This window comes from Pan paniscus, chromosome 20 (genome assembly GCF_029289425.2).
Source record: "Pan paniscus chromosome 20, NHGRI_mPanPan1-v2.0_pri, whole genome shotgun sequence".
In the NCBI taxonomy this organism is placed as follows: domain Eukaryota; kingdom Metazoa; phylum Chordata; class Mammalia; order Primates; family Hominidae; genus Pan; species Pan paniscus.
The window spans coordinates 55,856,184-55,881,836 of record NC_073269.2 but is presented as its reverse complement, the minus strand read 5'-3'; the positions used below and the strand labels follow the sequence as shown (position 1 = coordinate 55,881,836).

General features: G+C 51.5%; 1 protein-coding gene, 1 long non-coding RNA gene and 1 other non-coding gene across 7 annotated transcripts; 2 read left to right on the top strand and 1 right to left on the bottom strand.

The window, feature by feature from the left end:
• Positions 1–129: 129 nt before the first annotated feature.
• TSKS (testis specific serine kinase substrate) lies at positions 130–25,575 on the top strand. Of its 5 annotated transcripts, none has more exons than XM_003814344.5 (11): positions 130–3,603; positions 4,413–4,641; positions 16,937–17,032; positions 17,238–17,321; positions 17,939–18,022; positions 18,613–18,905; positions 19,960–20,154; positions 20,927–21,100; positions 23,300–23,435; positions 25,145–25,269; positions 25,396–25,575. In XM_003814344.5, the coding sequence occupies exons 1-11, from the start codon at positions 3,434–3,436 to the stop codon at positions 25,550–25,552; spliced, it is 1,743 nt and encodes a 580-aa protein (XP_003814392.1). In that variant the 5' UTR covers positions 130–3,433; the 3' UTR covers positions 25,553–25,575. The 5 variants fall into 5 exon arrangements, with proteins under 5 accessions (XP_003814392.1, XP_008965221.1, XP_024782173.1 ...); XM_008966973.4 differs by having other exon boundaries at positions 25,102–25,269; XM_024926405.4 differs by having other exon boundaries at positions 25,102–25,301.
• Positions 2,352–2,458, top strand: LOC117977125 (U6 spliceosomal RNA). Its single transcript, XR_004668091.1, has one exon. It is a non-coding gene; the product is annotated as a U6 spliceosomal RNA (small nuclear RNA).
• LOC134729640 (uncharacterized) lies at positions 12,212–16,995 on the bottom strand. Its single transcript, XR_010110924.1, has 3 exons — positions 16,916–16,995; positions 15,242–15,328; positions 12,212–13,729 (listed from the first exon to the last, which is right to left on the bottom strand). It is a non-coding gene; the product is annotated as an uncharacterized LOC134729640 (long non-coding RNA).
• Positions 25,576–25,653: the final 78 nt, after the last annotated feature.

The window sequence follows — 25,653 nt, the reverse complement described above, 5'->3', positions numbered from 1 at the left end:
TCCCCTCCGCCCGCGGTCCGGAGCTCTGAGCCGCCCACTGGTTTGAGCTCCTGCCGCTCACAGGCGGGTTTCTCCCCACTTCCTCTCTCATTGGCCGCTACGCAAAGGCACGACGCTACGATTGGCCCAGTGTTCCGCTATTTCCGTTTGGGAGCTGGGGAGGGAGGGAGGAGGCGTTGCCCGAGAGACGGGCGGGGTTCGATTGCGTATCATGGGCCCGCCCCCTCCGCCCGGCCAGGTCAAACACTGATTGGATCTAGCGGCTCTCCAAGGAGGAAGGGAGGGACGTGAAGGAAGGCGGGGAACGGGCCTAGGAGGCGGGACTTACGTTGACTGGGACCAATGAACGGGCAGACCTCCCCCGCAGGCGTCGCGGATTGGCGAGATCTGTCCTACTTCAGCCCTCCATTGGGCGGCTGTGGGGCGGGCGGAAGGCGAAGATCAGTAGAGAAGGAAAGAGGGGAGGGTGTCACTCCGCTCGGCTGGGATAGGTGGAGCGACGCCTGCAATTCCCTGCTGCAGAGAAGGGGTTGGGCGGGGCAAGAGAGCGTGCGGTGTTTACTGCGCAAGCGTCTCCGTGTTCCTTTTCTCCCTCCACTGTCACCCCCGACTGCTGAAATCCTCTTCTAGGAAGCCTTCCTCCCCTCCCCCCTTCTCTGCAGCCAACGTGTCGGGACTTGAGTTGTCAGGAGACCTAGAATCTCAGAGTGAAAAACAGTAATTCAAGGCTAGTCCCATTAAGCAGAAGTTAAACCTTAGGTCGAGAGGGCGAATGACTTGCCCAGGGCCACACAGCTTGGAAGTGAAAAAGCAGAAATAAACGTAAACCGTATCTTGGCTTACTTTTCAATATATGTTGCCTTTTTTTTTTTTTTTTTTTTTTTTTTTTTTTTTGTCCAACCACAGTGTCTCTCGGGCAGCCTCCATTGTAGCAGATATCAAACCAAAATTGATTGTCTCCTCCAGACTGGGAACTCCTTCTGGGCAAGAATGGGACCTGGCCTTGAACAGTTTCAACAACATTTGTTAAAAGAAGAAATAGGTGAATCTGCTTTGGCCCAGCCCCAGCCTCCATCCCCAACCCCCGGCTCCCCAGAGACTCTTTGGTAAACTGGCTTTGGGGAAGGCAAAACGGCCAGAACTCCCAGCGCCCCAGGCGATTGAGAAATTTGGGACAAAGGGAACTGGAAGAGTCCATTTCTGTCACCTCTAGGAACAAAACTCCACCCCATCAGCCTTTTCTAATCTCAGAAGCCAAGCATTCCTGGAATGAGCCTTGGGGGTGTGTTCTGGACCTTTGGAATGGCCATTCTGAATCCTGGGAGATGGAAAGGAGGTTGAGAAGAGCCCACCTTCCAGGCTCAATGGATGCGTCCATTTGGGTTTCCAGGAATGGGGCCTGGGAAAGTCCATTTTGGATTCCAGGAGGACAGAAATTGCTCAGCTGTTTTAGTCACAGGGAGAGTCCATTTCTAATATGGGAGGGGGGTGCTGTTTGCCCCTGAAGAACATAAAGCAGCCCCATTAAACACAAGAAAAATTATTAATCCCAGGACTTGAAGTTCTTTTTTTTTTTTTTTTTTTTGAGATGGAGTCTCGCTCTGTCGCCCAGGCTGGGGTGCAGTGGCGCGATCTCAGCTCACTGCAACCTCCGCCTCCCGGGTTCACGCCATTCTCCTGCCTCAGACTCCCAAGTAGCTGGGACTACAGGCGCACGCCACCAAGCCTGGCTAATTTTTTGTGGTTTTAGTAGAGACGGGGTTTCACCGTGTTAGCCAGGATGGTCTCGATCTCCTGACCTTGTGATCCGCCCACCTCGGCCTCCCAAAGTGCTGGGATTACAGGCGTGAGCCACTGCGCCAGGCCTTTTTTTTCTTTTTTTTTTTTTGAGACAGAGTCTCTCTCTGTCCCCCAGGCTGGAGTTCAGTGACTCAATCTCGGCTCACTGTAACCTCTGCCTCCCGAGTTAAAGCGATTTTCCTGCCTCAGCCTCCTAAGTAGCTGGGATTACAGGCACCCGTCATCATGCTCACCTAATTTTTGTATTTTTGTAGAGACAGTGTTTCACTATGTTGGCCAGGCTGGTCTTGAACTCCTAACCTCAGGTGATCTGCCCGCCTCGGCCTCCCAAAGTGCTGGGATTACAGGTGTGAGACACCGCGCCCAGCCAGGAGTTCTTTATTATAGAAAGATTAAGCGTTCCAAGAACTGGAGTCCATTCATGACCAGGAAGAAGTACTTTCTCCCTGGGGATAACAGCATTTAAAATGTCTATTAGCAGTGATGTTTGAACTAGTCTTTTTGAGAAGTGTGAAGAGAACAGGAAAAGTCTGTCCCTAAATAGCAGGGCAGTGCTCGCTTCGACAGCACATGTATTAACATTGGAACGATACAGAGAAGATTAGCATAGGCCCTGCGCAAAGACCACATGCAAATTTGTGACATGTTCCATATATTTTTTAAATACTTTGGGCGGGCGGGGCGCAGTGGCTCACACCTGTAATTCCAATGCTTTGGGAGGCTGAAGTGGGCAGATCACGAGGTCAGGAGTTGGAGACTAGCCTAGCCAACACAGTGAAACCCTGTCTCTACTAAAAATACAAAAAAAAAATTAGATGGGTGTGGTGGCAGGTACCTGTAGTCCCAGCTACTCAGGAGGCTGAGGCAGGAGAATCGGTTGAACCCCGGGAGGTGGAGGTTGCAATGAGCTGAGATCGCGCCACTGAACTCCAGCCTCCATGACAGAGAGAGACTCTGTCTCAAAAAAAATAAAAAGTATTAAAGAAAATAATAAATAAATAAACGGGGGAGGGGGATACCACCCTCTGTCCTGCCCCAACTCTCCACCTTCCTCTCCTCCCTCACCTTCTACCCTGACCCCGAGGCCCACCGCACCTAGCTTTCTTTTGTTGATCTACCTGTATATTGCCTTTCCCCCAACCCCGCCGCCCTATAGAATATGAGACCCTCCAGGTCAGGGTCTGGATCTCAGCCCTCTTCGACCACAGTCTCTCAAACCCCAGCCAATTGTCAAATCCAGGAAGCTACATGAAGAATCAAGAACAAGTGCACAGGGCTGTGTGACCCCACGCTTAGTCTCAGGGAGAGGGAAGTTGGACCTCTCCCAAGAATCCGTGGGCCGACCCATTGTTAAGTTACAGGCTAGCATGAATCCATCCACTGGAGCTCTGAAGACGGGGGGCACGTTGGGCATGTAACTAGAATCCTGAACAGGAGGAGTCCACTGAGAACCCTAGGGGAATGACCCGGGCCAGCATCTCTCCCTACCCTGTGCCCCCCACTCACTGGGGCCCAGTGGTTGGGTCCTTTGTGAGGCAGGCTGAGGGGACAGTGGATCCTGAGGGTCTGTGGTCACAGTAGGTAGGAAGTCTCAGAGGAAGGAGCCCCTCCCTGGGAGCCAGACCCCCACACCATGGCGAGCGTGGTGGTGAAGACGATCTGGCAGTCCAAAGAGATCCATGAGGCCGGGGACACCCCCACGGGGGTGGAGAGCTGCTCCCAGCTAGTCCCAGAGGCTCCCCGGGGGGTGACCAGCCGGGCCAAGGGGATCCCGAAGAAAAAGAAGGCCGTGTCGTTCCACGGGTGGGTTTGTTGCACCCTGTCAGGGATGGTTCTAATGCCCAGCACTACCTCCAACAGAGCAGGAGTCCGACTGTGGGTGCTGGAGGAAGGGGAGGGGGAAAAGCCAGCGGGTCAGGGGCAGGAAAGAGGGCAGCAGTGAAGAGACATCAAGTCACAGGGAGGTAGAGAGGAAGAAGGTAATGGGGATGGATGGAGAGAGGAAGAAGCCAGTGGGGAGGGAAGAAGGAGAAGGTAGGCTAGTGAATGAAGAAGAAAGTAGGTGGCAGAGAAGGGAAGAGAAAGTAGGCAGCGGGGAAGGAGAAGAAGAAAGTAGACAGTGGCGGTCGGGCGCGGTGGCTCACGCCTGTAATCCCAGCACTTTGGGAGGCTGAGGCAGGTGGATCATGAGGTCAGGAGTTCAAAACCAGCTTGGCCAACATGGTGAAACGCCATCTCTACTAAAAATACTAAAATTAGCTGGGCATGATGGCACATGCCTATAACCCCAGCTACTCAGGAGGCTGAGGCAGGAGAATTGCTTGAACTGGGACCCGGAGTCGGAGGTTGCAGTGAGCTGAGATCGCGCCACTGCACTCCAGCCTGGGCAACAGAGTGAGACTCTGTCTCAAAAAAAAAAAGAAAGAAAGAAAAAAGAAAGAAAGTAGGCAGCACGGGGAAGGAGAATAAAGTAGGCAGTGGGGACAGAAAGGGAGAAACTTATATACAGTGAGGGTGGAGTCACAGGGGGTGAGGTATGGAGAAAGGAAGGCAGGAGGGCCCAGACACCCTGGGGCTGCTTCTCCACTTTTCTGCCTGTTTCTCCTCTACAGGGTGGAGCCCCAGATGTCCCATCAGCCCATGCACTGGTGCCTGAACCTCAAACGGTCCTCGGCCTGCACCAACGTGTCACTGCTCAACCTGGCCGCCATGGAGCCCACTGACTCCACGGGGACAGACTCCACAGTGGAAGACCTCAGCGGCCAACTCACACTGGCCGGGCCCCCTGCCTCCCCTACCCTACCCTGGGATCCGGATGACGCAGACATCACGGAAATCCTGGTGAGGGCCCCCCACACCACCCGCTGGGGACGACCGAGGTCCTCCACAAGGTGGTAGCAAATACTTAGGACGGGGGTGGGGTGTTTTTGACTTGGGAGTTAGAATGTTCTGGTCATTCGAGACCCAGAGGAACTAACTGGGAACTGCCTCCTCCTTCTCTGACAGCCAGCCTTGAATCTGGGAGTTGGTCTTTTTTTTTTTCTTCCTTTAGAGACAGTCTCACTGTGTTGCCCAAGATGGTCTCAAACTCCTGGGCTCAAGTGATCCTCCCACCTCGGCCTCCCACAGTGCTGGGATTACAGGCGAGAGCCCCCGTGCCTGGCCTGGGTGGTCTTCAGTTCATACAGTCACTCCCAAATGTCCCCAGTGAGGCTGGGCTCAGGAAACAGGCCAGATCCCTGTGCTTGGGGAGCTCCCAGTCTGGTGGGGGCAAAAGACACAGACTAGGGTGAGAAATTCCCTAATGGAGATCCCAGAGACAGGCCCCTCAGGCCAGGCTGGGGGGTACCAGGGAAAGCTTCCTGGAGGAGGACATCTTGCAGCTGCACCTTAGTGAGTGAGTAGGAGTTCTCCGAGGGGGGTGAGCTAAGAATCTGGGGCAAAACTGAGAGATGAGCAAGATTTAGGGGGATTTAGGGAATTTCTGGCAAAAGTATAGAGGGTTACAACTGGGTCCTTTAACTCACTGCACCTCTGATCCTCACCCCCCACCTGGCTTCCCCTGGGCCAGGCCTAAAACAGGCTCTACCAGATACTGAGAACCACACTAACAATAGCCATGATCTTAATGATGCTGATAAGATTCACTAGCACTTTCTATGTTCAGGGAGCCCTGGTTTCCTCATCTGTAAAACGGAGATGCATACATTCGTTCCTTTATTTTTAAATTTTATTTATTTATTTATTTATTTATTTTTTGAGACAAGAGTTTCGCTCTTGTTGCCCAGGCTGGAGTGCAGTGGCATGATAATAGCTCACTGCAACCTCAAACCCTTGGGCTTAAGCAATCTTTCCACCTTGACCTCCCAAGTAGCTGGGACTGCAGGTGTACACCACCGTGCCCAGCTAAACAAATTTTTTTCTTTCTTTCGTTTTTTTTTTTTTTTGAGACTGGGTCTTGTTCTGTTGCCCAGGCTGGAGTGACAGCATGACAGTCCAGGCACAATCTTGGCTCACTGTAGCCTTGGCCTCCCCAGGCCCAGGTGATCCTCCCACCTCAGCCTCCCGAGTAGCTGTAACTACAGGCACATGCCACACACCCAGGTAATTTTTTTTTTTTTTTGGAAATGGAGTCTCGCTCTGTTGCCAGGCTGCAGTGCAGTGGTGTGATCTCAGCTCACTGCAACCTCCTCCTCCCAGGTTCAAGCCATTCTCCTGCCTCAGCCTCCCGAGTAGCTGGGACTACAGGTGTGCGCCACCACGCCCGGCTAATTTTTGTATTTTTAGTAGAGACGGGGTTTCACCATGTTGGCCAGGATGGTCTTGATCTCTTGACCTTGTCATCTGCCTGCCTCAGCCTCCCAAACTGCTGGGATTACAGGCATGAGCCACCGCTCCCGGCTTCACCCAGCTAATTTTTAAAAAAAATTTTTGAGGCAGGGCTTCGTGGCTCATGCCTGTAATCCCAGCACTTTGGGAGGCTGAGGCGGGCAGATCACCTGAGGTCGGTAATTCCAGACCAGCCTGATCAACATGCAGAAACCCCATCTCTACTAAAAATATACAATTAGCCGGACGTGGTGGCACATGCCTGTAATCCCAGCTATGTGGGAGGCTGAGGCAGAAGAATCGCTTGAACCTGGGAGGCAGAGGTTGCAGTGAACCGAGATCGTGCCATTGCACTCCAGCCTGGGCAACAAGAGCAAAACTCCGTCTCAAAAAAAAAAAAGAAACAACTAAGGTAGACAGTGGTGTAGTAACCTCCACAAGGTCAAGGTTGGAGGGGTTGTAAGAAGCAGGACCAAGACAAGAAGGCTGCTGCTTTTGTCACTAATGCAAAAGGCCTTTCTCTCCCCAAGACTCCCTTGGGCTGAGTGGGGGATGTTTGGAGGGGAGAGACTGAGGCAGGGAGGCCAGAGAGGAGCCTGGGCGAGGGTCCAGGGAAGGAGGAGGAGCTGCAGAGAACAGGGCAAAGAGTCTGGGCTGGGAAGGATGTCTGGGAGACATCTCCTCCCTCAGACAGAAGAGCTCTCCGCCCTGTCTTGGGGAGTGTCCCTCAGGCAGCACTTGCAGCCGTTTGCCTCCCACCAGAGCTATTTCTGAGTCACATCCCCCACTGGATCGTGAAGCCTGAGAAAGTGCCCCAGGCAGCCAGGATCGAGGTCTGACACAGCTGCCAGCTCGCTGTGGGGCTGCAGGGGAGTATCGGCCTCTAACGGGCTTCAAGTTCCTTCTCTGTGAAATGGAAAAAGTAATGACCTTGGGGTGCCTGCTGGAGAGGTGAGGGGGGCAGCAGGAGCTGGAACCAGCACCCAGCACCTGAGCTGCATCCAGAGAGAAGGCGGGGACAGGCAGAGAGAAGGACACAGAGACCCAGAGAGAGAGGACAGAGAGAGACCCAGAGAGAGAGGGAGACAGAGACCCAGAGAGAGAGAGGAGAACAGAGACCCAGAGAGAGGGGAAGGGAGACCAGGGAGAGGGGGACAGAGACCCAGAGAGAGGGGGACAGAGACCAAGAGAGAGGAGGACAGAGACCCAGAGAGAGAAGAGGACAGAGACCCAGAGACAGAGGGGGGCACATGCCTGTAATCCCAGCTACTTGGCAGGCTGAGGCAGGAGAATCGCTTGAACTCGGGAGGTGGAGGTTGCAGAGAGCCGAGATCGTGCCACTGCACTCCAGCCTGGTGACAGAGTGAGACTCTATCTCAAAAAAAAAAAAAAAAAAAGAAGAAGACAGAGACCTAAAGAGTAGAAAGGCAGAGACTCAGGAAAAATAAGTCAGAGACTCCGAGATTTGAGGGACAGAGCTGAATCAGGGTGAGACAGAAGACCAGAAATAGAGGAGGGGGATAGAGACCCAGAGAGAGAAGGAACAGACACAGGGGCTGGGTGGGGACAGAGAACTGGAAAGAGGGGGACAGAGAACCAGGCAGTGATGGAGACCCTGGTTGAGAGAGTGTCAGTTTCCAGGTAGGAGGAAGGACAATGGGAACCCTGTGAAGGTAGTTGTTAGTTGTATCTCCATTTCACAGGTAGGGAAGCAGAGGCACAGAGAGGTGAAGTCCCCTCCATGAGGTCATACGGCTAGTAACTGGGAGAAATTAGTTGACCCTAGGTCCTGTTGCCTTGGTTTCCAGAACAATTACCCACAGGAAACCCAAGACCTTCTGAGTCTTCAGGTTAGAAAGACACTTTGTGTAATGCTTTCTATTGCTGTGAAACCAATTACACCAAAACTTCAAACAACAAACTTGGAGGGACTCAGCTGGGTGGGCCTGGCTCAGGGCGTCTCACGAGGTTGCAAACAAGATTTTGGCTGGGGCTGCAGTCACCTGAAGGTTGGACTGGGGCCAGAGGTTGTGCTACCAAAATGGGGCACTCACCTGCCCTTGGCTGGAGGCCTCAATTCCTTGCTACATGGGCCTCTTCATAGGTGGCTGCTTATGACATTGAGGCTATCATTCCCTAGATGAAGAGAGAGCAAATAAGAAACAGTTCCTCTTATGAAGTAGTCTCTTACCTCACATATCATCAATTCTACTTTATTCTATTTTTTTATTTTTTGAGACAGAGTCTCTGTCACCTAGGCTGGAGTGCAGTGGCGCAATCTCGGCTTACTGCAGCCTCTGCCTCTCAGGTTCAAGCAATTGTCTTGCCTTAGCCTCCTGAGTAGCTGGCATTACAGGTGTGCACCATCATGCCCAGCTAATTTTTGTATTTTTTGTAGAAACAGGGTTTCACCATGTTGGCCAGGCTGGTCTTGAACTCCTGACCTCAGGTGATCCACCTGCCTCGGCCTCCCAAAGTGTTGGGATTACAAGCATGAGCCACCACAACTAGCCTGCCTTATTCTATTTCCTGGGTGTGAGTCACCAAGTCCAGCTCATACTCAAGTGAGGCAAATAAGGCTCCACGTTTTAAAGGAATGTGAAAGAATTTATGGACATATTTTAAACTATCACATTTCGTGGGATTTTTGTAGCTGCCCTTTATTGGGATGAGGAAGTTCCTTTCTTCCTTTCTATTTCTAGTTTGTTGAGTGTTTTTTTTTTTTTTAATCATGAGTGGTATTTTGTCAAAAGCTTTTTCTCAACTGACATGATCATGTGGTTTTTTTCCCTTTTATTCTATTAATATGGTATGTAACATTTATTTATTTTTAGAGACAGAGTCTTGCTCCATTTCCCAGGTTGGAGTGCAATGGTGCCATCATAGCTCACTGCAGCCTCAACCTCCTGGGCTCAAACAATCCTCCCACCTCAGCATCCCAAGGAGCTGAGACCACAAGCACATGCCACTGTACCCAGATAATTTTTAAATTTTTTGGTAGAGATGGGGAGTCTCACTATGTTGACCTGGCTGGTCTAGAATTTCTGGCCTCAGGTGATCCTCCTGTCTCAGCTTCTCAAATTGCTGGGATGAGCCACCATGCCCAGTCATTGGTTGATTTTAGTATGTTGAACCAACCTTGCATTCCTGGGATAATTCCCAGTTGGTCACGATGTATAATCCTTTTTACATGCTGCTGGATTTGGTTTGCTAGTATTTCGTTGAGGATTTTTGTGACCATATTCATAAAGGATATTGGTCCGTGGTTTTCTTTCTTTCTTTTCTTTTTTTTTGAGATGGAGTCTCGCTCTGTCGCCCACACTAGAATGCAGTGGCACGATCTCGGCTCACTGCAACCTCCGCCTCCCAGGTTCAAGCGATTCTCCTGCCTCAGCCTCCCAAGTAGCTGGTACTACAGGTGCCTACCACCGCGCCAGGCTAATTTTTGCATTTTTAGTAGAGACAGGGTTTCACCATCTTGGCCAGGCTGGTTTCAAACTCCTAACCCCATAATCCACCCACTTTGGCCTCCCAAAGTGCTGGGATTACAGGCGTCAGCCACCAAGCCCAGCCACCTGGCCCATTTTATCCTATTTTAAAAGTGTTTTTATTTTCATTTTTATTTTTAGAGACGCAGGTGTTACTTTGTTGCCCAGGCTGGTCTCAAACTCCTGGGCTCAAGCGATCCTCCCATCTTGGCCTCCCAAAGTGCTGGAAATACAGGTGTGAGCCACCATGTCCAGCCTTCTTCTTGTTGTTTTTTATGAGACAGGGTTTTGCTATGTTGGCCAGGCTGGTCTTGAGCTCTTGGTCTCAAGTAATACACCCTCCTCAGCCTCCCAAAGTCCTGGGATGACAGCAGTGAGTCACTTGGCCCGGCCCCTGGAGCCTATTTGGAGTTCATTTGGCTCCTTGGATGTGTGGATTTATGTTCAAATCATCAAGTTTTGGAAGTTTTCAACCATTATTTCTTCAAATATTCTTTCTGCCCCTTTCTTTCCTTCTGGGACTCCCAGATCCATAGGTCTCTGAGGCTGTATTCATTCTTCTTCATTCTTTTTGTTTTCATGTTTCTCAGGCTGGATAATCAAAGTTGAGCTATGTTCAAGTTCACTGAATCATTATTCTGCTACAGAGCCCCCTCTAGTACATTTTTCACTTCGGTTATTGTACTTTTCAACCCTAGAATTTCTTTTTTGAGACGGAGTCTCTCTCTGTTGCCAGGCTGGAGTGCAGTAGTGTGATCTCAGCTCATTGCAACCTCTGCCTCCTGGGTTCAAGCGATTCTGCTGCCTCAGCCTCCCGAGTAGCTGGCTCTACAGGTGCACACCACCATCCCCCGCTAATTTTTGTATTTTTAGTAGAGACGGGGTTTCACCTTGTTGGCCAGGATGTTCTTGATCTCTTGACCTCGTGATCCGCCTGCCTTGGCCTCCCAAAGTGCTGGGATTACAGGTGTGAGCCATTGCGCCTGGCCTTTCAACCCTATAATTTCTATTTGGTTTCTTTTAATAATGTTTATCTCTTTAGTGATATGCCCTATTTGGTGAGACATTATTCTCTCAATTTCCTTTAGTTATTTAGGAATGGTTTCCTTTAGCACTTCGAACATATTTAAAGTAGCTGATTTAAAGTGTTTGCCTAGTAAGTCCAAATCTGCCCCCGCCATCCTACCCCTGAACAGTTTCTCTTGACTGCTTGTTTGTCCTCCATTGTATAGGCCATAGTTTTTTTTCTTTGCATGCCTTATAACTTTTTTGTTGAAAACTGGCCATTTTTTATTTTTTATTTTTTTTGAGATGGAGTCTCGCTCTATCACCCGGGCTCGAGTGCAGCGGCATGATCTTGGCTCACTGCAACCTCTGACTCCCAGGTTCAAGCGATTTTCCTGACTCAGCCTCCCCAGTAGCTGGGATTACAGGTGTGCACCACCATGCCTGTCTAATTTTTGGATTTTTAGCAGAGACGGGGTTTAACCATGTTGGCTGGGCTGGTCTCAAACTCCTGACCTCAGGTGATCCACCTGCCTTGGCCTCCCAAAGTGCTGAGATTACAGGTGTGAGCCACCGTGCCTGGCCTGAAAACTGGCCATTTAAAGTATCATAATGTAGCAGGGAACGGTGGCTCACGCCTGTAATCTCAGCACTTTGGGAGGCCAAGTCAGGCAGATCACCTGAGGTCAGGAGTTCGAGACCAGCCTGACCAATATGGTGAAACCCCCATCTCTACTAAAAATACAAAAATTAGCCAGGCGTGGCGGCGGGCGCCTGTAGTCCCAGCTACTGGGGAGGCTGAGGCAGGGGAATCGCTTGAACCCAGGAGGCAGAGGTTGCAGTGAGCCGAGATCATGCCACTGCACTCCAGCCTGGGGGACAGAGGGAAACTCTGTCTCAAAAAAAAATAAATAAATAAAAAATAAAGTATTATAATGTAGCAACCCTAGAAACAGATTCTCCCCACTCATAAGGATTTGTTGTTATTACTGCTTGTTATAGTTGCTTTTTATTTTATTATTTTTATTTATTTATTTTTATTATTATTTGAGACATGATCTTGCTCTGTTGCCCAGGCCACTGTACAGTGGCATGATTGTGGCCCACTGCAGCCTCTAACTCCCAGGCTTAAGGGGTCCTCCTGCCTCAGCCTTCTGAGTAGCTGGGACTACAGGTGTGCACTACCAAGCTCAGCTAATTTTATTTTATTATTATTATTATTATTATTATTATTATTATTATTGAGATGGAGTCTTGCTTTGTTGCCCAGGCTGGAGTGCAATGGCGCGATCTCGGCTCACTGCAAGCTCCGCCTCCCGGGTTCACGCCATTCTCCTGCCTCAGCTTCCCGAGTAGCTGGGACTACAGGCGCCCGCCACCACGTCCAGCTAATTTTTTGTATTTTTTAGTAGAGACGGGGTTCACCATGTTAGCCAGGATGGTCTCGATCTCCTGACCTCGTGATCCACCCGCCTCGGCCTCCCAAAGTGCTGGGATTACAGGCATAAGCCAACACACCCGACCTATTTTATTACTATTTTTTAAGGGATTAGGTTTTACTATGTTGCTCAGGCTGGTCTTGAACTTCTGGGCTCAAGCAGTCCTCCCACCTCATCCTCCCAAATTGTTGGAATTACAGGTGTGAGCTACTGCACCTGGCCTGTAGTTGCTTTTTAAAAAACAGACTTTTCTGAACTATTTCTGTAATATCTGTGTTCTTTGTCATGTTTGGCCACTGAAGTCTCTGTTCTCTAATTTTAGTGGTTAGCTAATGATTGGAGAGACATTTCCTTAAACTGGAACAACAACAAAATCTTCTAGTCTTTGCCAAATGGCACTCTGTGTGCCTGATGAGGCACACCTTTAACACTCAGACAATTTACAACTCTACCTTAGCCTTCCCTTCCTGCTTGTGCAGCATTTCAAAGTTTCAAGGTCAGCCAGAGGTGAAAAGCTTGGGGCCTTCTCAGAACTTTCCCAAGCATGTACACAACCCTACACAGGCCAATGGCTTTCTACATTCCCAGGAATTTGTTGGAACATTTCAAGGCTTCTACAGATATGTCCATCAGATTTTCCTTTTAAGATTTTTTGCTTTTTATTGTTTACCCCAACTGTTATCCATTGCCTTCAGCAGTAGCAACATTGAAACAAGCGTAAATTTTTTTTTTCTTTACAAATGTTCCCTCTCCCACTCCATGTTAGTCCATTCTTGCATTGCTATAAAGGAATACTTGAGGCTGGGTATAAATAAAAGAGGTTTAATTGGCTTATGGTTCACAGGCTATCTGATAAACATGGTGCCAACATCTGCTCAGCTTTTGGTGAGGGCCTCATAGCAAAAGGTGATGGAGCCAGCATATCACCTGGCAAGAGCAGGAGCAAGGAGATGCCACACAAGTTTTTTTTTTTTTGAGATGGAGTTTTGCTCTGTCACCCAGGCTGGAGAGCAGTGGCATGATCTCGGTTCACTGCAACCTCCACCTCCTGGGTTCAAGCGATTCTCCTGCCTCAGCCTCCCGAGTAGCTGGGACTACAGGCATGCATCACTATTCCTGGCGAATTTTTGTATTTTCAGTAGAGTCGGGCTTTCGCCATGTTGGCCAGGCTAGTCTTGAATTCCTGACCTCAGGTGATCTGCCCACCTTGGCCTCCCAGAGTGCTGGGATTACAGGTGTGAACCACCGCGCTCAGCCTGGGAGTTACATTTTTTTGTTGTTGTTTTTGAGACAGGATCTCAGTGTCATCCAGACTGGAGTGCAGTGGCGCAATCTCGGCTCACTGCAACATCCACCTCCCAGGTTCAAGCGATTCTTCAACCTCAGCCTCCTGAGGAGCTGGGACTACAGGTGCACACCACCACACCTGGCTACTTTTTGTATTTTTTTTTTTTTTTTTGTAGAGATGGGGTCTCACCATGTTGTCCAGGCTGCTCTCAAACTCCTGAGCTCAAGTGAACCTCCTGCCTCAGCCTCCCAAAGTGCTGGGATTACAGGTGTGAGCCACTGTGCCTGGCAAGGGATGACATTTTAACATGAGATTTGGAGAGGACAAACATCCAAATCTTTCCTTCAACTATCAGAGATGCTTTCACGGCTTTGCCAGTTCTGAAAAGGAAAGACAAATATTCTGTGTGGGGTCTTCCCAGGCATCACTTAACAATCATAGAATGACTCTTCTTTGGGTTATGAGGCTTTGAATGAGTTCTAGCTTCATTCTGCTTCCTCCCTGTGGGAAACGTGGGCTGTTATTTTCCAGGGTTCCTGCTGAGCTAGGGAGTGGGAGATAGGACTAGGATAAGTTAAAATTCCTCAAGTCTTGCCGTTTTTATCGGGAGTCACTTTTCTTGAATAAATGCTCTTTGAGTTGCTGCAAGCCTTTGGTTAATTTCCAGAATTGTGAACAAACTGCTTCTTATGGTTTTTGTTAGTTTTTTCATTGTTTTTATGGAGTGGTGGAATTTTTGAATTCCTTTTTTTTTTTTTTTTTGAGATGGAATCTCGCTCTGTCGCCCAGGCTGGAGTGCAATGGCGCCATCTAGGCTCTCTGCAACCTCCGCCTCCTGGATTCAAGCGATTCTCCTGTGTCAGCCTCCCAAGTAGCTGGGATTACAAGTGCCTGCCACCACGCCTGGCTAATTTTTGTATTTTTAGTAGAGACGGGGCTCCACCACATTGGTCAGGCTGGTCTCGAACTCCTGACCTCAAGTGATCCACCCATCTCGGCCTCCCAAAGTGCTGGGATTACAAGTGTGAGCCACTGTGCCCGGCCTGAATTATTTAATCCACCATTTTGCTGTTGTTAACTGGATACAATATTTCTTATTCCACTTCTTTCCCAGAGCAATCATGCAAGAAATGTGTTGCTGCCTCCATCTCACAAGGGAGGAAACTTATTCGTCTATCTTTTGTGTATTAGTTCAGCAACCATGAGAGAAACCAAGAGAACTGCTTTTTTGCACATAAAATGCTTGATAAGCTTAGTAGCTCTGCTCTTCAAATGCAGCAGGTTACAGGTGTCTACGTTCTGGTTGCTCAGCCATTTCTAGACAGTTGCTCTCGCCACTGCCTTCCAGCCATTAAGCAGGGGGAACAGGGGAAGAGATCATGCCTGTCTTTTCCACACATCGACCAGTGCCCACTTCCCTTCCATCAGCTGGAACTGGTCATAAACAGCTGGCAGAGGGCTCTCTGGGTCTCTTTTCCTTCAAGTGTGAAATAAGAATGTCAATGATAGCCGGGCACGGTGGCTTACACCTGTAATCCCAGCACTTTGGGAGGCCGAGGTGGGCGAATCACGAGGTCAGGAGATCAAGACCATCCTGGCCAACATGGTGAAACCCTGTCTCTACTAAAATACAAAAAATTAGCCTGGTGTGGTGGTGCACGCCCGTAGTCCCAGCTATTCGGGAGGCTGAAGCAGGAGAATGGCTTGAACCTGGGAGTGAGAGGTTGCAGTGAGCCGAGATCATGCCACTGCACTCCAGCCTGACAAAAGAGCAAGACTCTGTCAAAAAAAAAAAAAGAATGTCAATGATATTGAAGTTATACATTTGACTACTGTAACAAAAAAACACAAAATAACACAGCTTGAATAACACAGAAGATGTAATGTCTCACCCTGAAAGTCTTCACAGGTGGTTGGAATGGAGTATGGTGGCTCCATGTCAAGGATTCAGGCTTCTTCTGTTTCATTGTGTCCTCTATCTGCTGGTCCAAGACAGCCCTCAATTGTGCATTCCAGTGAAATGAGAGAAAAAGGGAAAGTTCTCACTCTTTTCCTATAAGGGATGACTCAGAAATTGACTATAATTCTGCACAGTCTAAGTAATGATGTAGGCTAAAAAAATAAATAAATAAAAGAGAGAGAAAAAAGGAGGCTGGGCACAGTGGCTCATGCCTGTAAGACCAACACTTACAGGCAGACACAAAAGGATCACTTGAGCCCAGGAGTTTGAGGCCAGCTTGGGTAACGTAGTGAGAACCCATCTATACCAAACATCTTAAAATTTTGCTGGGCATGGTAGCAAGCACCTATACTCTTAGCAACTTGGGAGGCTGAGGCAGGAGGATCATTTCAGCCCAGGAGCTGGTGAGCTATGATAGTACCGCTCCACACCAGCCAGGGTAATAATGAGAGACCCCCCCACACACACCTCCCCCAAAAATAAATTGACTACATTATTTCCACTCACATTCCATTGGCCAGAACTTAGTCACATGGCCACACCTAGCTGCAAGGAAACCTGGGAAATGTAGTCTCTGGTTGGGCAGTCATGTGCCAGGCTAAGGCTTCTGTAACTGTCCAAGCTGGGAGAATGGATCCTACCACATGCATCCCTTCTGAACCACAGATTGGCAGGAGTCACACAACACTTTATGTGATATAAAGTAATGATGACCAGAGGCCACATGGTGTCATGGTTTAAAACAAGTGTTCTGAATCTAGATTCTGATGAGGTCACCTAATGTGCTGAGTGCTTGGGAAGACAAGGGATATCCCATTTCTGAGACCCATTTGTCTCACTTGTAAAATAGGCCAAATAACCTCAAGAGGCGGAGTTGTGAAGAATAAAAGACAAGACAAGTGCTTGGTGCATAGCAAGTGTTCATATCTGAAAAGTGGCTTCCTTTGTAATTCACCAGTTCCTGGAGAGAAAGGGCATGTGTTTTCAAAGTTTATCTTTTTAAGCTGTGGACCCCAAGGACTTTTTTTTTTCTTTAGACGGAGACTCGCTCTGTCGCCCAGATTGGAGTACGGTGGTGCTATCTCAGCTCACTGCAGCCCCCGCTTCCCAGGTTCAAGCAATTCTCCTGCCTCAGCCTCCCAAGTAGCTGGGATTAAAGGCACCACCATGCCTGGCTAATTTTTGTATTTTTAGTAGAGTTGGGGTTTCACCATGTTGGCCAAGTTGGTCTTGAACTCCTGACCTCAAGTGATCCACCCACCTCAGCCTCCCAAAGTGCTGGGATTACCAGAGTGAGCCACGGCACCTGGCCCCCAAGGACATTTAGCTCAGTGTTTGGTTGAGTCCATCCTTCTTCCTCCACGTGTCTAAGCACCCCACCTCCATCCCCCATTCCCTCCTGGATCCTGTTTTTCTCCCAGCCCACCATGAAGAAAGGTCGTTTATGCCCTGGGTTTGCCGCGCAGGAATGCTAAGAATCAGAGGTATAGCCCTTGGCTCTAAGTCACATAGCCATTCCAGGGCAAAATCAAGGTGTAAACACAGCCTCCCAGTTCTGGAATTCTTCCTGGGCTTGGGGCTTGCCCCCACATACCCACTAACTCACCTGTCTCCCATTCTTCCCCAGAGTGGGGTCAACAGTGGATTGGTCCGCGCCAAAGACTCCATCACCAGCTTGAAGGAAAAGACCAACCGGGTTAACCAGCACGTGCAGTCTCTGCAGGTGTGAGGACCCCCTATATCCAACACCTGCCCTTCCTCCAGGGCCAAGTTCCCTTCTTGGAGCCTGCCTCCAGCAGAATGCACCCATAGCTCAGTTGGGGAACTTGAGGCTCAGAAAGAAGAGGAACCTTCCCAGGCCCAGATCTTCTTTTCCACAGGCTGTCCCCTCGTGTCCTTGGCTAACCTCTCCTCCTTCCATGCTCCAGAGCGAGTGTTCTGTGCTGAGCGAGAATCTGGAGAGAAGGCGGCAAGAGGCAGAAGAGTTGGAGGGGTACTGCATTCAACTCAAGGTGAGCCAGTGGGACGCAGGAATGGATGGGGAGAGGGGAATGGGAGTAAGAAGAGGGTGGGAGAAAGAGGGGAGGAGGCTGGGTGCAGTGGCTCACATCTGTAATCCCAGCACTTTGGGAGGCCGAGGCAGGCAGATCACCTGAGGTCAGGAGTTTGAGACCAGCCTGGCCAACATGGTGAAACCCCATCTTTACTAAAAATACAAAAATTAGCCAGGTGTGGCGGCGGGCGCCTGTAATCTCAGCTACTTGGGAGGCTGAGGCAGAAGAATTGCTTGAATCCACGAGGTGGAAGTTGCAGTGAGCCAAGATTGCGCCACTGCACTCCAGCCTGGCCGACAGAGCGAGACTCAGTCTCAAAAGAAAAAAAGAAAAGAAAAGAAAGAGGAGAAATGGAATGGGTGGACCAAAGAGAGGTGGGAGGAAGTGGAGGGGTGCCACTCTGGCACATCTGGCTAAGGAGGAAGGCATCCCTTTAGCCAAGGAAATGAGCTGGTGAGTGTGTCTTGTACTGGGGGGCTAGGAGGCCTGGAGCCTGTATGGAAACAGACAGGCTAAGGGTTGGGAGGCGGAACTGGAATGGGAAGGCAGGGCCCTCGCCCTGGTGTCTGACCCAGGAGAACTGCTGGAAGGTGACCCGGTCTGTGGAAGATGCTGAAATCAAAACCAACGTCTTGAAGCAGAATTCTGCCCTGCTGGAGGTAAGGGCTAGGGTGCAGTCCCAGGATTTGTGGGAGGAGGTCAGATGCACGAGGGACTCAAGATACACTTTTAGGTGGAACTCCCTGCCCCGACACTACCACCACACTGCACCTTCGTGCACATAGTCATCCTTAGAACTCGCTGATAAGAGGGATTCAAATGAGGCTCCAACACCCAGATGGGGGACTCTTGCCCTGCAGTCACATTCAGGTCCCAGAAAGAGACTCGAGCTGGACTTCAGGTGAGAAGGCCCGTCCTGTCCACATGCCCACTCATTTTCCAGCAAAATGCTGAGAAAGCTTCAGTTGTTCTTGCCAAGTGGCCGGGACTGGTATTTGACGCCTGGAAGGCTTGGAGGGCCGGGTGGATACCTGGAGGCAGGCTGTGGGAGGTTAGCGGGAATTGGAGTCCAACTGGGCCTCAAATGGTGCCTCCCCTCCCTAATGACAGCCAGTGAGACTTCCAACATACTGTCCCCACAGGCGTTCTACTTCCAATCTCGGGGAGTACTGGAGCGGATTTTGGGGTGGAGGTGGTTGCGGGAGGAAAGCGGCTGGACGCTGTGACCCCGTCCTCCCTTACCGCCCAGGAGAAGCTGCGCTACGTCCAGCAGCAGCTGCAGGATGAGACGCCGCGACGGCAGGAGGCCGAGCTGCAGGAGCCGGAGGAGAAGCAGAAGCCGGAGGCTGGCCTCTCCTGGAACGGCCTGGGCCCCGCCGCCATGTCCCAGGGCTGCCCCGGCCCGCCAGGGAGTCCCGACAAACCCCCGCGGCCGCACGGCCTGGTCCCCGCAGGCTGGGGAATGGGGCCTCGGGCAAGCGAGGGCCCCTACGTGAGCGAGCAGGAATTGCAGAAGCTGCTCACCGGCATCGAGGAGCTGAGGTGGGCGGGACTTAGGGGCGGAGCCTCGAAAACGAGATCGGCGGGGACTCAGGGGTGGAGCCTCGAGGAGATGCGGTGGGCAGGACCCAAGGGACGGGGGTTCTCAAGTAGCTGAGGTGGGCGGTGACATGGGTGGAGCCTCGAGGAACGAAGGTGGGTAGAGACACGAGAGGAGTCTCCAGGAGCTGCGGTGGGCGGGGACACAGGGGAGGTTCCTCAAAGATCGTTTTTTGTGTTTTTTGTTTGTTTGTTTTTTGTTTTTTGTTTTTTAGGCGGAGTCTCGCTTGTCGCCCAGGCTGGAGTGCAGTGGCGCCATCTTGGCTCACTGCAAGCTCCGCCTCCCGGGTTCACGCCATTCTCCTGCTTCAGCCTCCCCAATAGCTGGGACTACAGGCGCCCGCCACCACGCCCGGCTATTTTTTTGTATTTTTAGTAGAGACGGGGTTTCACCGTGTTAGCCAGGATGGCCTCGATCTCCTGGCCTCGTGATCCGCCCGCCTCGGCCTCCCAAAGTGCTAGGATTACAGGCGTGAGCCACCGCGCCCGGCCTAGATCTTAACCGGAAGGCGACAAGGCTGGGGTCTCCAAGAGCAGAGGAGGGAGTGCCCCGAAGGCAGTGACCTGAGCAAGGGAGGGACAGAATAAGGAACTTTTGAGTTCTGGGCTGCTGGGAGGCAGGTCCAGGCCTGGTGAAACTGAGGTGGGCGGGGCTTAGGAGAGGAGTGGTCCTGGAGGCACCACGTGGGGCAGAGTAGGGTGGGCAGTGCCTTGGGGGGCCAGTGTCTGGAGGAGCCCAGGTAGAGGTTGGGGACCTGACCAGGAAAGGGCCAAGATAGCCAATAAAGGAAGGGGATAAAGGCAGGGCTCTGGAGGACACGACCAAATTTCACCAAATGGAGGGTGCAATAAAATTTGGTGACCTGGGTGGGTCTGGAGCCACGGGCATGGTCTCAGTGGGGCGAGATAGGTGAGTCCTGTCCCACCTATCTCGTGGGGGTAGGTGGGAACCTGTCGAAGCCTAGCCCCTACCCATTCCCCTCCTCTGCCCCTCCAGGAGAGAGGTGTCCTCACTGACCGCCCGGTGGCATCAGGAGGAGGGGGCGGTGCAGGAAGCCCTGCGGCTGCTCGGGGGCCTGGGCGGCAGGGTCGACGGCTTCCTAGGCCAGTGGGAGCGGGCACAGCGCGAACAGGCACAGACGGCGCGGGGCTTGCAGGAGCTGCGAGGTCGGGCGGATGAGCTGTGCACCATGTGAGGATTGGGGCCAGTGCATGGGAAGACCGGAAGGGGCAGGGCAATCCCAACCTGAGGGCGGGGTCTTGAGGGAAATGGGTAGGCCAATCAGCTATGGCCAGGCATTCCGGAACATATACCGACATCGGGAAACACCAATTAGAGAGCAGGAAGGGTTGCATCAGCCCTAATAAGGCCTGAGGGGTGGAATCAATTAGAGAAGGGGTGTGGTCTATACCTTAAAAGGGCAAAGGGTGGGGTCAAGTGGGATCCGAGAAAATCAATTAGAGAACTAGGAGGGGCATTCCAAACAGTAATCTACAAAAGGTGGCCCAGTGAGGTGGCTCACATCTATAATCCCAGCACATTGGGAGGCCAGGAGTGCAAGACAAGCCTGGGCCACAGAGCGGAGACCCCATCTCTACAAACAATTTAAAAATTAGCTGGGAGTGGTGTGGTGTCGCACCCTGGTAGTCCTAGCCACTCGGGAGGCTGAGGCAGGAGTGATCGCCTGAGCCCAGGAGTTCAAGGCTTCAGAGAGCTATGATGGTGCTGCTGCACTCCAGCCTGGGCCACAGAGCCAGACCCTGGCTCAAAATAGTCAACAGATAAATAACATAACATAAAGTAAAATACAAAAAGTGAGGCCAGTCAGAGCAGAGAGGGGAGGGCAGGATGGAGAATTGCTGACCAGATGGAGACGCAAGTGGTGGGCTAATAATGGGTGGAGTCTTGCCAGGGTTATACCGCTGAAGAGACAACCCGGCAGCACTGGTTACTCATGCCTCAGGGTGGAGCGGTCAGCAGTGTCTGTGGCTTCACTGAGGAGCGAACTGGAGGGGCTGGGCCCACTGAAACCCATTCTGGAGGAGTTCGGGCGGCAATTTCAGAACTCTCGAAGAGGGCCTGACCTCTCCATGAACCTGGATCGGTCCCACCAAGGCAACTGTGCCCGCTGTGCCAGGTAACGGGGCTGGGCTTGCCTCTGGGAGCCTTGTGGATAGGACATTAAAGGAGATGCGGAAGGAGATGGGACATTAGTGAAGGGTGGGGCGCTGTTCATTTTGGGAGACAAGGTATCCCAGTGCATTGTAGAAACAGCCGGTCCTGCTGCACTAGAAGCCTCATTTGTTCCCACTCTGCAAGGTAGAATCAGTGTCTTGTGGAACTCAAGAGAAACTTGGTACAGGCCGGGCGCGGTGGCTCCCGCCTGTAATCCCAGCACTTCGGGAGACCAAGGTGGGCGGATCACTTGGTGTCAGGAGTTTGAGACTAGCCTGGCCAACGTGGTGAAACCCCGTATCTACTAAAAATACAAAAATTAGCTGGGCGTGGTGGCGCGTGCCTGTAATCCCGGTTACTCAGGAAGTTGGGGCATGAAATTCACTTGGACCAGGCTGGGCACGGTGGCTCATGCCTGTAATCCCAGCACTTTGGGAGGCCAAGGCAGGCAGATCACAAGGTCAGGAGATCGAGACCATCCTGGCTAACATGGTGAAACACCGTCTCTACTAAAAATACAAAAAAAAATTAGCCGGGCATGGTGGCGGGTGCCTGTAGTCCCAGCTACTAGGGAGGCTGAGGCAGGAGAATGGCGTGAACCCAGGAGGCGGAGCTTGCAGTGAGCTGAGATCGCGCCACTGCACTCCAGCCTGGGAGACAGAGCGAGACTCCATCTCAAAAAAAAAAAAAGAAATTCACTTGGACCCGGGAGGCGGAGGTTGCAGTGAGCCGAGATCACGCTACTGCACTCCAGCCTGGTAGGTAGAGTGAAACTGTGTCTCAAAAAAATAAAAATAAAATAAAAAGGGTGGATGCAGTGGCTCACACCTGTTATCCCAGCACTTTGGGAGGCCAAGACGGGCAGATCACTGAGGTCGGGAGTTTGAGACCAGCCTGGCCAACATGGTGAGACCCCATCTCTACTAAAAATACAAAAATTAGCTGGGCGTGGTGGTGAGCACCTGTAATCCCAGCTACTTGGGAGGCTGAGGCCAAAGAATCTCTTGAATCTGGGAAGTGGAGGGTGCAGTGAGCCAAGATCGTGCCATTTCACTCCAGCCTGGGCGACAGCAAGACTCCATCTCAAAAAAAAAAAAAAACTTGGTACATTTTAAGCATCATATTTCCAGTGCATTGTGGGAAGGCTGGGATGTGAACATGAGGAGAGGCAGGGTTTCAGTGCACTGAGGGGGAAGTGAGACCTTGGTGTATTGTGAGAGCCGAGGGATACACCATTTTTGGCCCATTGTGGGAAGGTCCACTGTAGGAAAGGGGGACTCACAGTACAATATGAAATCGAGTTTCACTAGTGTATTATGGGAAATGTTAGTTCTTGACAGCCTTTGCAAACTGAGGGCTGTCTGGTGCCCTTAGGAATAGTGACTCTGGCTGGGCGTGGTGGCTTACACCTGTAATCCCAGCACGTTGGGAGGCCAAGTGGGAGGATCACCGGAGGTCAGGAGTTTAAGACCGGCCTGGCCAACATGGTGAAACCCCATGTCTACTAAAAACACAAAAATTAGCTAGGCGTGCTGGCGGGTGCCTGTAATACCTGCTACTCAGGAGGCTGAGGCAGGAGAATTGCTGAACTCAGGAGGCAGAGGTTGCAGTGAGCCAAGATCGTGCCACTGCACTCCAGCCTGGGTGACAGAGCGAGACTCCATCTTAAAAAAAAAAAAAAAAAAGGGCCGGGCCCGGTGGCTCATGCCTGTAATCCCAGCACTTTGGGAGGCCGAGGTGGGCAGATCACGAGGCCAGGAGATCAAGACCATCCTGGCCAACATGGTGAAACCCCATCTCTACTAAAAATACAAAAATTAGCCGGATGTGGCGGCACATGCCTGTAGTCCCAACTACTTGGGAGGCTGACACAGGAGAATCGTTTGAACCCGGTAGGTGAAGGTTGCAGTGAGCCAAGATTGTGCCACTGCACTCCAGCCTGGGTAACAGAGCCAGACTCCGTCTCAAAAAAAAAAGGAGTAGTGATCCCCAGAGCACCATGGAAACCAAGGGACAGCTGGTGCACAGTGCATGCTGGGAAGGTTGCATAGGGTGCATACTGGAAACGAGGCCAAATGGAGGCTCCACAGGTGAGCATGGGGCATGGGGCATCCTGGAGTTGGTACTGGGCCTCTTTATCTGGTGACCGCCCCTCCCCCAGCCAGGGGTCGCAGTTGTCTACGGAGTCCCTGCAGCAGCTGCTGGACCGAGCACTGACCTCACTAGTGGACGAGGTGAAGCAGAGGGGCCTGACTCCTGCCTGTCCCAGCTGTCAGAGGCTACACAAGAAGATTCTGGTACCAGGGAATATGGGCCACCATGTCCCATTTTACTTTTCTGTTGGGGCAAGGGGAGGGGAACCCCGGACTCAAGGGTACTGCTGGTGTGTGGCAGAAGGGGAAGGGCTGAGCTGGGAGCAGCAGGCACTGGGGGAGGACTTGGCCCTAATGCATGGGGAGATGGACAAGCAGTTTGGTGGTGAGTGAGTCACAGGCCAATCATTACGATACCTCGGAAGATGGACTTGGGCCTAAAGCATGATGGGACGTTGGATCTAGTGCATTGTGGGACACGAGACAGACACCAGTCTAAAGCTTCTTGGAACATAGGCCTGATTTTCTCTAAACTTTTAGAGAGGCGGTGCATTGTACAAGATCATTGGGGTCAGCTATATTGAGGTAAAATAGGAGACCCAGTGACTGTAGGTCCCAGTTAGCTGATGCGTTATGGGAAATGGAACCACAGCTCTTCCTGGGGCATTGCACAACACACTCAGCCCAATAGTTGGTGGAACTTGAGCCCTAGTGCACTGTATTATGGGATATTGACCTAATGTACTATAGGATTATGTTGTAGTGGGTGAGACAGACAAGTGAGGCACTGTGGGACATTGATGTGGCCAAGCTATAGGACTAATACATGAGAGGAAATGGGGCTTGGTGCAGTTGTACATAGAGGACCAGGGCACTAAGGACTGTTTTTTTGTTTGTTTGTTTGTTTGTTTGTTTTGAGATGGAGTCTCGCTCTGTCGCCCAGGCTGGAGTGCAGTGGCGCAATCTCGGCTCACTGCAAGCTCTGCCTCCTGGGTTCACGCTATTCTCCTCCTGCCTCAGCCTCCCGAGTAGCTGGGACTACAGGCGCCCGCCACCATACCTGGCTAATTTTTTGTGTTTTCAGTGGAGACAGGGTTTCACCGTGTTAGTCAGGATGATCTCGATCTCCTGATCTCGTGATCCGCCTGCCTCAGCCTCCCAAAGTGCTGGGATTACAGGCGTGAGCCACTGCGCCCGGCCTTTTTTTTTTTGGAGACAGAGTCTCGCTCTGTTGCTCCAGGCTGGAGTGCATTGGCGCCATCTTGGCTCGTTGCAACCTCCACCTCCCAGGTTCAAACGATTCTCATGTCTCAGCCTCCTGAGCAGCCAGGATTACAGGCATACACCACCACGCCCAGCTAATATTTGTAGTTTTAGTAGAGATGGGGTTTCACCCTGTTGGCCAGGCTGGTCTCGAACTCTTGACCTTAAGTGATCCACCCGTGTCGACCTCCCAAAGTGCTGGGATTACAGGCGTGAGCCACTGCGCCTGGCCAGGACTTTTGTGTGAGAGGTGCTGGTCTAATGGATAAGGAGATGTGGGGTCTTCCAAATTATGGAATGTAGGAGGTCACCATGTGGTAGAATACTGGGGCGCATACACATATCAAATGGAGGATAGTTCATGAGCTTAGGAGACAGACGATAGGCACTGATTTAGTGCTTGCTGGGACATAGGTCAGTGCATCATGGGACAGACAATAGGACAGACACAGATTTAGTCCACAGCGGAATCTGGAGACCAGTGCATTGTGGGATGCTGGGGCCAGTCTCAAGCTCAAGGCATGATGGGAAACTCTGAGGGAGAAATGTGGGCCCCATGGGACCCTACCCTTTGCCCTCCGCAATCCAGTTCCCCCTCCACCCCCAGCCCAGTCCAGCAAGCCCAGCTACGCCTACGCTCCTCTCCCCAGGAGCTGGAGCGCCAGGCCTTAGCCAAACACGTCAGGGCAGAGGCCCTGAGCTCCACCCTTCGGCTGGCCCAAGACGAGGCCCTGCGGGCCAAGAACCTACTGCTGACAGACAAGATGAAGCCAGAGTGAGGAAGGAGGCTGAGGGCATGGGAGGAGGGTGAGATCTTGGGGAAAGGGCCTGATCTCCCCTTCCACTCCAACACCCCAGCACCTAGCCATGCCGCCATCAACTCCCCGCTGCCTCATGACAGGGAGAAGATGGCCACTCTGGACCATCTACACTTGAAGATGTGCTCCCTCCACGATCATCTCAGCAACCTGCCACTTGAGGGGTCCACGGGAACAATGGGGGGAGGCAGCAGTGCAGGAACCCCCCCAAAACAGGGGGGCTCAGCCCCTGAACAATAAATGGCCTCTCATGCTAGCATGAATTCTGTCTGCTTTTTGGCACCAGAGTCCTAGTGAATTGCACACACACCATGCACTCCCTCTATGCCCAATGTGATTTA

Bases quoted from the DNA above. Each gene is read 5' to 3' on its own strand.
- TSKS (XM_024926405.4), top strand. From the start codon at position 3,434: ATGGCGAGCGTGGTGGTGAAGACGATCTGGCAGTCCAAAGAGATCCAT. The intron at 3,604-4,412 runs GTGGGTTTGTTG...TCTCCTCTACAG, and splicing joins AAGGCCGTGTCGTTCCACGG to GGTGGAGCCCCAGATGTCCC. The intron at 17,033-17,237 runs GTGTGAGGACCC...TCCATGCTCCAG, and splicing joins AGCACGTGCAGTCTCTGCAG to AGCGAGTGTTCTGTGCTGAG.